Raw genomic sequence first — 12,232 nt, 5'->3', positions numbered from 1 at the left:
GGAAGAGAGAGAAGGAGAAAGGTAAATGAAAAAAAAAAGGCAAAGAGTTTAGGTACTCCTTCACTCCACTTTGTTTGTAGGGTACCCAAAATCAGCAACTCACCTCTCCTGAAGGTAGTCTGGGTCAGCATCACTGAACATTTCACACAGTGTTGCAACGTGGGACATGATCTTTTCCTCTATTTCCACACCATTTGCCTCATCACTGCCTTCCCCAGCAGTCTGGCTTTCACTTGAACTGGCTCCTGGGGAGCTGTCATTAGAGCTTCCCTGTTCAAACGGCTGGAAAGCACTAGTACTTGCTCGCTCCACAGGTTGGAAAGCACTGGTTTCTGGTCGGTCCGGGGAGACAAGGGAGGGAGGATACCCTTGTGGGGTGTCAGGAGGATCAGGGGGAGGACCCTCTTCCATTAGTCTTACTATCAATCTCTCCACATCAGCATCACTATGACACATCTGTATCTGCACTCTTAAAGAATCTTTTTCAACCCCTGGAATCACTTCAGCAATAAAATTTGCTTTTTCTTTACACCACTTCTGTCTTTCATCTTGCACCTCTTTTTGTTCACTAGTCCAATAATCATTTTCCTGTTTATTTTCATTCAGTCTACTAGCAGCATAAGGGGTTTCTACATCTGGTTCAAACAACTTTACATATTCATCTTTAAATGTACTATCTGCCGCTACTTTTCGAACCACAGCACCACTTGTAGAGGGGACAGAGTCACTCAACAACTGCTTTGTTTCACCCACTGACTGCCACTGTTTTATTTCACTAACACATTTTGCACCACCTTCTTCAACTTTGAATCTCTTCACACCAGCATTTGAACCTGACCCAACAGTATCCCCATGAGGGCGTTTTTTTGCAGCACGCAGGCCATGAAACACCCTGTCTGGTACCATCTCCCCTTGATCAACTGCTAACTCTATATATAAACCTAAGACATATGCCCTGCGGTCTGGATGATAGTAATTATCAAACATACTTTGGTACACATCATTTAATTGGAAATATGGAAGCAACGAACATACAAAGTGAGCATCTAACCAAAGTTCCTGTGAAGGATGATTATGATTAAGTGAGTTTTCATTCAGCATACTTGTCAAGCCATTTATATTAGTTTTCTTGTTTCTGTTTTCATCAGTATAACTATCTGCTTTGGCTTCTGCTAATTCTTTTTCTATATCAAAACTATTAATTCCATTTATAAGTGTACTTTTTTTCTTTGTAGACTTATTTCCTATTGCATCACTTTTATTTTCTGAAGAGCTTGAAGAATTTTGTAATTCATCAGCCATTACCTTTGAATCTTTACTATCACTCTCATCATCAGAGGACATTTTATTGAAATTTCTGGACTGTTTTGTATCTTTTCCATTTTCTGGCCCTTCTTCTATCTCTTGCTCACTTTCCTTTGCCTTGGCCAAGCCCAAAGTCTTTTCCAAATCATGAAGCATGGACAAAATTTTGCTTATGTCTTCATTCTTCTTTTTGTCATCAGATGTCTTGCCTTCAGTTCTAGCACTAGGCTTATTTGGTTTCTCCACTTCTTCTACTATAAGGATATCACTATTCCTAGATGATGGACGGGAGGAGAGGCTATCATCAAGTATTTCAATGACAGGAGCTGGTTTAGGTGGATCAGGAGTCAGCACACTGATCTCCGATAAATCGTTCAATGTCATGGCAGTAGATGAGCTCTGAGACTCCGCAGACTGTGGTGAATCCAGTGTTGTAGAGGAAGACTGACTTGATTCCCTAGCTGATGAACCATTTTGGCCATCCGAGTACACTGGGCTTCGAGAAGTGCTTGCTCTCAATTCAGGCGGGAAAACAGAAGGTTCTATGTTCTCCTCTTTGACTTCAGGAAAGTCATTCTCTTGAACATCATGATGTTGATGGTCCTTCACTCTTTCTTTCAAGGTAGCTTGAATATCCGGTATCAAAGCACTCACAATGGTCTTGGAGGCTACCTCAACTGACAGGCCATTTTTTATTTGTCTTTCTGCTTTAGTAAATAGCCTGTCCCGGTTGATATGATTCTGAGCTTCTGGTCCCAGAGATCTGCATATTTTTCCAACAACTTCTTCCACTACTACAAAGGCTTTTTCCAGAGGCTCCATACCCAATGCCCTGCAAATAATAAAAAGATTATATTTCTTGTTATATTATTGCAACACTGGCATGCAATAATTTAACATAGTTGTTAATATATATATATATATATATATATATATATATATATATATATAAATGTGTATATATACATATGATTCATAATGTAATTTATGATTCATAATGTAATTTAAATTATGGAATGTTTATTCCATAAAGAAAAATGGAAGGATCCCCATTCAACTCCTAAAATAGAAACAACAAATAATAAATTCTTACATAGCTATTTCTAATCATTTACCATTCTTATTAAACAAGAAACTGAAAATATTAACTGAGGTGATTATACCTCCTACCACACCTACTGGAGTAAATTCTCTTTGTTGGTTGAAATGGAGATTGAAGTGGCAATCCAGAATTATCATCCTTAAAATGATAATAAAGTTATAATGGAAACACTATAACCTTGGTTCAGTGAAATTCACGAATATCAATAACTTGATTAAGTGTCCTTTACAAGTATACCCAGAAGCTGTAACTCCACACCTAACAATCTTTCTTATAAAAAGAAAGAAAGGAAGAAAGACTGTTCACTGTCTGAGAAAATGTGCATCAAATTTCAAATAATGAATGTATAAACAGGTTGACATTTTATATACAAGCTAATATTTACTTTCCTAAAATGTTAACACATTCATGTTGGGGTGCGCATAAATTCGTACATGTATTCCAAATCTGTGCTCATGGACTGGGGTGTTTCTGGGCTCCGGTGCCAAGGTGTATATATATATGCATCCATTCAGAGCTACATTGTGTATGCACTTTCATGCGAGTCGGAAAAATATTCTCTCTGCTTTTGTGATTACTTGTTATTAGAAAGGGTAAATTCCCGATTATAAAAAAATCTAGAAACTGTCTTTCTGCAGAAGTGAAAAGTTTTATCTAACAAAACCTCAATTGCAGTTTACATCAACATAATGAGCCTCTTCTTCTTGCCCTTTCCTTTAACTGGTAGGAAAAAAAGAGTATATAGAGGGATGTACTCCATCTTTGAGCTACTTTAGATGTGCATGCATGTGTGTGTGTGTGTGTGTGTGTGTGTGTGTGTGTGTGTGTGTGTGTGTGTGTGTGTGTGTGTGTGTGTGTGTGTGTGTGTGTGTGTGTGTGAGTGAGTTATTGACAGCGTCTTCAATGATCCTCATTCTGTATGAATTGTTTACCATGATGGTATTTGTACTATTAAGAGTAGGTGCTACAAATGTGCCAAGTGGAGCATTAAGCTGGTTCATAGTGTCTTGGAATACCAGCATGCTTTATAACAGAAACAAGACTGCAAAGTCTAAAAGGAAGGTCTCGCAGTCCTTTAGTAAATTAATTATATCTTCACTGGGGGTTTCACGGACAAGATTCAGTCTGGCTCAGTGAGACCAAAGGGCTCCATCTCTCAATCCCCCCTGCCTGCTTAAGCGGTTCCTGTGGAGATGAACAGAATTTTCAATAATATTTCTGTTTTTTTTCTTCCTTTTTTTTTCTAAAGACCAACAGCATACATCCTTCTCTGATCTGGTGTCTGACATGGTAGTACAGCATCTAGAGGGTCGTCTAGCTGCTAACCAGTCTTCTTTTGCAGTTACCCTAAGCTTAGCAGTCAGGTTCCAGCCCTCCTCACCATCCCGGCATAAACAGAGTGCCTGCTATCCATCAAACAAATACCAGAAGGTCTATGTAGTGGCCATAATAACCTGCACACAGATATGACCTGGTTAGATCAATTTAGAGGGCTTATGAGAGGCACAGAGTTTCACCTTTCGGTGTATTGAAGTTTTCTTTTTGGCTTCTTTACATCCTACAACCTGGATTAGAGTACAAGATGATGGTAGATAAACTTGTTTAAGAGCCCGGGCTATGCCTGTGAGGGGAGCCCGGCCTGTGTCAACTAATGCTGACTCGCTAACGTGTGTCAGCTGGTGCTGACTCGGCTTTGTCCTTACCCGCCGTGGTGCCCAGCCACACCAGTAACCTCCAGGGGACAATTGCAGCTTCTCGTGCCTGGGCGAGGCGCGAACCGTCGACCCCTCGGATGATAGGTCTCAAAGAACGATACAGGATTCTTTTCTTCACCCTACCTCCTCTCACATCAGAGCCACTAGTTTCTGGAACATATTCTCCAGATTCCAAAAACAGCAAAGCACTAGACTTAGAGGTCCAGCAACTGGGAGAAAAAAGTGCAATAGAAGCTGCACCAACGACACTAGGGTTCTACAGCCACCTGTTCCTGGTAACCAAAGTAAATGGAGGTTACCAACCCATATTAGACCAAATTCAGAATGGAAACAGTGAGGACAGTAATGTTAGCTAAATGAAAGGGCAACTGTGTGGTTTCCATTGACCTTAAGGATACTTATTTCCTGGTGCCAATACATCAAACCAGCCTCAAGTATCTCAGGTTCACCTGTAAGAGTCAATCTTTTCCATTTTGGGCCATCTGTTTTGACCTCCACATCTCCGCAATCTTCAAGAGAATGACGGCTCCAATTTCAGTGCCTTTATATTACCAGGGGCTTTGCCTACACAGATATTTAGACTGGCTCATTCTATCTGCTTTGCAACAGGAAGTCCATGAGGCAATAAGTGTACTCACCTTCCTGTGCTCCACATTAGGGATAATAATAAACTGGGAAAAATCTTCAATAACCCCAACTCAGATGACCTCCTTTGGGGATGGAAGTTTAGTCTCCTCTTATGAAGGTTTTCCCAACACAGAAAAGACGAGAAAACTTCTGTTACCATATAGAATAATTTCTCAGCAATAACTGTCCACCAGCCAAAGAGTGGATGCTACTCTTATGCCACATGTCCTCTTTCATCCATTTGATACTGGGAGCAAGATAAAGGAAGAGAAACATCCACTTACAGCTTACTCAGATGTGGGGCAGACAGTCACAAGGAGATGACATTCCTTTACCTTCAGACAACAATATTCTTCAGGACCTTCAGTGGTGGTTGGAGGAACAAAATCTATGTGTAGGGCAGTCTCTCGAGATGGCATTTCCAGACTTGTACCTTTACACAGATGCCTCAGTAAAAGATTCAGGAGCATCACTTCAAAAGGAATCAACAAATGGAATATGCACAACACAAAACATTCCTGCAAATCAACAGCTTGGAACTCAGAGCAATTTGTCTTCACAGGGAGTCTACAGGGCAAGACAGTTTCTGTGTTCTTAGACAATGCCACACCACTATCTTATCTAGCCAAGGATGAGGGTATGTATTCAACAATGATCAATACAGAAGCTCAAAAGATCTTCAGATAGACAGAGGAAAACACTGTCATGATCCTCACTCAGTTTGTCAAGGGGACATCCAATGTGTTAGCAGACTACAGAGTGGACTCTTCATCAGGACATAGGCAATCTTCTGTGGAAGTTGTGGGGTTGTCCAACAGTGGATCTTCTCATTACAAAACCTCTGAAAGCACCAAACTCATTGTGACAGCTCCATTTTAACCACAAAATAAAGGATTTCCAGACCTCATTCAATGCCTTTGACATTGCAGAAATGTATTTCAACAGCAACATACCTGTAGGTTTCATTAGGCTCTGCACATGTTTCAGCAAACCACATGGAGACTATCAAGCGATTTCTCAAAGAGGCTATTCCTCATGAGTCACACAATACTTGGTTAAATCCAAATGACATTCAACTCTTATGAATTATCAAATCAAATGGAATAAGTATAGATAATGCTGAAATAGAGAAGGTCACTGTAGTAGCATGACCCCGCAACCTGAAGCTCAGCATACTTTCCCAGGTTGGGTCATGCCCAGGTCTGCCGCCGCGTCCGCGCTCATTGGACAGCGGGCTCCCCTCGTTCCCTGTGCGCTTACACAGCGCTCGTATACTTAAGCCACAGGCCGCTAGCGAGATCACCATTCCCTGATCCTCCAGCAGAGCAAGACCACAGCAGCAGCACACAAGGACTGCCCAGTCCTTAGCCGACTGGGGGAGCCTACCGGCTCCTTCATCACCCAGCCAAACTTGTGGGCACTCATACCCACACAGTCACTTCTAAAGAGATAAGACACCAGACTAACATAGTAGATGCCACATACCCATCTACTATATCACACCATTTCAACCTATCCAGCCAGAAGTTTGCAGACTCTCTTTTTTATGTAACAAAAATGTAACTTATCAGTCCCTGCTATCAAAAGCTACAAGACTATGCAATTGGCTTTTTTCATATAAGGGATTTGATTTGTCTAATGACCAAGTCCTCTGAGACATCCTCAAAGGATCTCCAGCAAAAGTCAGCAGACTAGTTTCCAAGATATAATCATAGGGCTTAACATACCTTTATCACTCCTCTATGAGAAATTTAGCCAAAAAGACCCTTTTTCTGGTAGCCGTAGCCACATCTAAGAGGGTCGGAGAACTTCAAGCCTTTTCCATACAACTGCCAAGCAAAAGGAGGACCTGTTACATTTTTATCTCCCAGAATTCCCAGCAACGACAGAGACAATCAGAAGGCCCATGTCCATGGCAGTGATTTCTTTCTTTCTAAGAGACACTATTGAGGCAGTTCATGAGTCTTTATGCCCATCCACCCAGGCATTAGCATATGACATTAGGCGCATTTTTGCTCAGGAACTGTTCATTGCTGATGGAGATACAGTGGCTTAGCATTTCTTAAATGTGAACTCATTTACCAGACACCAGTCTGTGCACCCATAGTAGTCAATACGAGGTCAATGAGGTTTTTCCATATGCTTAACACTGTGTTCTCCAAACCTTGTCCTTGTTTTAGGCACTCGCATATCAGTCAGTAGCAACTTTTAATTTACACTTTTCAACCTTGTTGTATTCCATACACAAGGCATGGCCAACTACCTAAAGTGTGGGCATTTGCTAATATAAACAACAGATTATATATGAGACAAATTACATTTTCATACTTAAGATGAATTTTTTCACTTCACTTTTTCACTGCTTCTTATACTCACAACCCTCCCATCCTTCTCACTCCATTCCAAGTCTCAAAAATTAATGACAAGCACATTGCAAGGGAGAACATGGTTGCCAACACAATGAAATACAACTTAAAACTGTTAAATTTGAAAATGTAGACACAGCTAGGTAGTATAAACATTGTTAATGCTAGTACAAGAAACAGGTATGTGAAAAATTAATTTTAAGGACTTGAAAACGGCACCAGAATTCTGTGAACTTTTGTTTTCCTAAAGAGACCTTCATGGGATCTTATTTTCAAATATCATCAAAATTTAGAGTCATCAAAATGAATCTATGATTTCAATGTTAAATATCTTGGGTAAGAATAATTTTTTTTTAATATGATTTGTTGAAATGTTGTGAATTCTGTTTCGTTATTTAACCGCTTTAAAAGCATTAAAGCACAATAACTAATTTGAGCTCATTACAGAAGCAGTGTTTTAAATGTACTGAAAGTTAAGCTCCTTGATCACTGGAAGGGAAAGGTGGTCCTTAATCCAATCCAGCAAGATCCCATGATCCAGCTCCCCTATATTTGTTATTCTGGGGCAATATTAAGAGCACAGAGAATATTTATGATCAACAACATCTTAAAGAGTGGATCACTGCTAGAGTGACTGTCAGGAATATGATCAAGGTAAACTAAGTTGAAAACATGCCCAGGTATTAATAAAACTAAGATATCTTGAATCTTTTGATACAAAATAAAAATGTTACTTCTTAATCTTAACCTAATGCCGCCGGGGAAAATGAACAAAAAACGGGGAAAATGCTGTGCCTATTTTCAATATTTTTTTGTGAAATGTCTGCCCATAGATGGCTCTGTTAGTACTTAGCCACAAGGAGTCAATTAGTAGACCTTGTGACCGTACCTGATTTGAATTGGCGGGAAAAACTTTACTTTTACTAGTGCTATGAATATCGATGGTGTTATTTATATTGTAAACATTATTATTATTATAATTTTTTTTAATATTAATAACAGCAAAATAAGATAACGTAAAATATTTTGTAAATCAAAGAAAAGGGAGAACGGGCGAGAAAGGCAGTACTCCTAACTGGCTCATTGGTGACTTAGTACAAGTATAGCCATCTATGTGATAAAACAATCAAACAAGTATTAACAGTGGGCATAGCACGTGTCTACCCGTCGTACCGGTCGGCAAGGGGATAAAATATCAAACACCTTTTCAAAGAATACTATACTTGTATATACATTATACACTACCAGATGATATAAAAGTAAGCTGATATAATTCACATTGACAGTAATTACAGCCATATATATAAAATAAAAACATAGATACACATTCTTTAAATACATTCACATAAAATAAATAGGTGTGTCTGTGTGTGACGAGCTTGTGGCATAGTGGTTTTGGGTATCTACCACTTAGACTGGTCTATATCTCTTTAGGGAATGATTGTTGTGGGTGTAAGTACCCACAGGTATGGCTGGGTGTTTGGAGTTGAAGTGGAGGAGGAGCCTGGGAAGGCTCTCCAGCCAGCTAAGGACTAGACAGTCCTGTGTTTGCCGCTGCTGGTGTCATGACCATCTGGAGGATTGGGGAATGCCTGTCTCGGTTCCGGATTTGGCGGCTTAAGTAAGGCTGGAGTCTCCTGTGATACTTTGATTTTCAAAATCTGTTCCACTTTATTGACATGTAAACTTAAGAGTGCCACTTACTGCTACTATTGAGTGGGTAGCTCTGGTAATACTGGCAGTGCCTCTAGCAGTGCGTATCTAAAAAATAGAAGTACAAAGAGATTGTAGTGCTGGTGCTTTTTCAGTAGTTTTCATCATTTGTTTAGGTGTCATTATTTTTTCAACCAGAGGTGCTGCCTATTGTTTATCTGACATAATGTTTCAATGTTAAATGTTTTAAACAAATAAATGTGCTAGACATCAAAGTTAATATTTCACTAGGGTAAAGTTGTTGTGGGAGGGGCTTAAATTATCGGTATAAAACCGAGCCACTGAAGTATTTAGTTATCAAATTATCTCTAACATTTTGTAACTAAATGTTTTTCTATTTTCTCAAATACCACAGATTATAATAGTTTATGTTCTATATTTGTCTTATTGTGTACTCTTGAAGGCATTTATATGAAGTATACCACAAAACATATGAGTCAAAAGATAATGGTAAACATGTGAATTTCTGGTACTAATATTAAATTTCTTACATGTTTTAGCAATTATCAAACACTACCAATTTTCTACTTTACAAGATAAAGAGTGTGAACTGCTCTATCATGGCAGAATATATGTGGTAGTTTATTACTAATGGAACATTAAGTGCAAAGGATGCAGAGATCAAATGACTTTGGTATGTAAGTATGGGGTTACCTTTACTGTACTTCACTTAGAATATTTTGTTCTACATTTTGGATGACCAATAGATTACTTTTTATCTTTACGTGGTATAATTTGGGGTAATCACCTTCCTTACAATAAGAATATCACTACTGCATGAAATGAGGAAAAGTTATGCTAATTGTTCATGAAGTAACTGCCTCCCCATCCCTTGGACCCCATCTCCAATGACTTTGTCTCTATGTGATATTTGTGACAAATTAGTTTCTTTATTTCTGACATTATTTTTTGCATTAGCAGAATTCATGCATGGGAATGAATGCCCCCCCCCCCCCCCTATTCTTGCCAGTGTCCTATTTTCCCTAACTTCTTAAGGTCATCATGTAAATATATATCAGTTATTTTCATTTTAAAAAATACATATACTGAAGATGGAATCCAGGTGGATTCCGAAACTGTAGTCTCATTTTTCAATAAATCTAGTTTTACATTATGGGTTTTTCTACCATAGTATCAACACGGTAGAGTGTTTTCTCCTTTCATATACATAAACGTATGTGTGTGTGTGTGTGTGTGTGTGTGTGTGTGTGTGTGTGTGTGTGTGTGTGTGTGTGTGTGTGTGTGTGTGTATTTATGAAAGATGGTAATACAGCTATAACCTTGAAAGCATTCATGTGAATTACAATACTATATTCTACAATTTTGATATTCATAATATTAAAAAGGACTTGATATGAATCAAGTCCTTTTTAATACTCACAAATCCTTACAGTAAATACCCACTACATGAGTCTAACTGGGTAATATTGGGGCAGCTTAGGGTAAATTTGTAAACTTTGTTAATAACACACTCAAACTAACTTCGGCTCACAATAATATCAAGGAAAACAGGTAAATGTTAGTTTTATCATTATTACATGCACATTTTTTCCCTGTTCCCTTGAGTTACACAATTTTGACGTCAAATTTGCACCATGTGTCAATAACCTACAAGTATATGGATTTAGCATTAATACTACTTGCAATTGTATTTTTCTAACTTGATTCGAATAAACAAGTATATGTAAAAAGAGACCAACAAAAGCCATCTATAAGCACAAAATCCCATTACGTTGCCTCGTCCATTATAAGGAGAAGGCCTCAACAAATCGGATAATGCAAGCTCCGTGAAATACATCAATATATTCTAAACCTTTCAACTCTTCCTTACTTAGCTAAAACAACGAAATACCATGTACTTGTTTAGCTTATCGCTCTACTTACCTTCCTCTGTCTTCATTCTATTTTTTCCTGATTTCTACGAGCGTAGTAGGAAGTAACACTATCGTACTGGCGGCGCAGAAACTATCGTATGAATGGAAATTTCAATCGGATGAGAAATTTTCCGGACTATCTTGCGAAAGAAATTATTAATAAACTTGCCTATGGAATACACAGTTTGGATATATTTGTGCGACTGATGAACAATGTAAAACTTATAGATATGTTCTTTTTTTTATTTTGCAAAGAACTCTCTTATAGGCACTGGACGTCAACAAAATACATTTCAGTGTTCATATGCGGTTGTTTATATCCATCCAATATAAAAGTAAGCATTTATGTTTCTATATTCATATGTTTACCGACCTGTTAATTCGTAAGTTTATAAATCAGTATCAGAACGTCGATATACCTTTAATATTCTCTCTCTCTCTCTCTCTCTCTTTCTCTCTCTCTCTCTCTCTCTCTTTCTCTCTCTCTCTCTCTCTCTCTCTCTCTCTCTCTCGAGGAGGGGGGGGATTGGACATTTCAATGGGGGCGTGAGCTTTAGAGGGAAAGTGGGATTTCATGTGGTATTCTCTCAACACAAGCGTGAGCCAATATTGAGTTCATGTACAAAACAAAACCATCGCCTTTGCTAACTCTTGTGAGTTCGTGTACAAAATAAAACCATCGCCTTTGCTAACTCTTGTGAGTTCATGTACAAAACAATACCATCGCCTTTGCTAACTCTTGTGAGTTCATGTACAAAATAAAACCATCGCCTTTGCTAACTCTTGTGAGTTCATGTACAAACCAAAACCACCGCCTTTACTAACTCTTGTGAGTTCATGTACAAAAACAAAACCACCGCCTTTACTAACTCTTGTGAGTTCATGTACAAAACAAAGCCACCGCCTTTACTAACTTGTGAGTTCATGTACAAAACAAAACCATCGCCTTTACTCTTGTGAGTTCATGTACAAAACAAAACCATCGCCTTTGCTAATTCTTGTGAGTTCATGTACAAAACAAAACCATCGCCTTTACTCTTGTGAGTTCATGTACAAAACAAAACCATCGCCTTTACTAACTCTTGTGAGTTCATGTACAAAACAAAACCATCGCCTTTACTAACTCTTGTGTTTTAAGCTTACCATTTTCTCTACTCCTACCCTATTTCTCAAAACCCATGGAAGGGCGGACTAGTTCTATCTAAAGATTCAAGGAGAACGTGAACGGAAGAACCAATTCCTATCGAAACTTTCTGCTTTACGATGTCAACAAGGAGCAAATGAAATTATGCAGTTGATAAGTTGTCGGATCAACATGGGTGTCGCCACGGATAACCCTTTGCAAAAAATATGACCTCAGGATAGTTTTCAGTTATGCAAATATCATGGCATTAAAATCCGAGATCGCTAACAATAATTAGTCCGAGACATTTTGCATGAAACAATTGATCCCATGAAAACACAAAATAATAATAATACAATTTGACTGTGGTATTTTTAGATTTAAACAGATTAGGGGACCAGCTCAAG

The 12,232-nt window shown here is 38.6% G+C and overlaps 1 protein-coding gene across 1 annotated transcript; it reads right to left on the bottom strand.

Moving 5' to 3' along the window:
* Nucleotides 1-99: 99 nt before the first annotated feature.
* Nucleotides 100-10,781, bottom strand: LOC125030537. Its single transcript, XM_047620623.1, has 3 exons — nucleotides 10,713-10,781; nucleotides 8,820-8,876; nucleotides 100-2,137 (listed from the first exon to the last, which is right to left on the bottom strand). Exon 3 carries the CDS (start codon nucleotides 2,125-2,127, stop codon nucleotides 100-102), a length of 2,028 nt encoding a protein of 675 aa, XP_047476579.1. The 5' UTR covers nucleotides 2,128-2,137; nucleotides 8,820-8,876; nucleotides 10,713-10,781.
* Between the last annotated feature and the right edge of the window lie 1,451 nt (nucleotides 10,782-12,232).

This window comes from Penaeus chinensis, chromosome 11 (genome assembly GCF_019202785.1).
Source record: "Penaeus chinensis breed Huanghai No. 1 chromosome 11, ASM1920278v2, whole genome shotgun sequence".
Lineage (NCBI taxonomy): Eukaryota > Metazoa > Arthropoda > Malacostraca > Decapoda > Penaeidae > Penaeus > Penaeus chinensis.
The sequence above is the reverse complement of the archived record's forward strand: the minus strand, read 5'-3'. Positions and strand labels throughout refer to the sequence as shown.

Bases quoted from the DNA above. Each gene is read 5' to 3' on its own strand.
- LOC125030537 (XM_047620623.1), bottom strand. From the start codon at position 2,127: ATGGAGCCTCTGGAAAAAGCCTTTGTAGTAGTGGAAGAAGTTGTTGGA.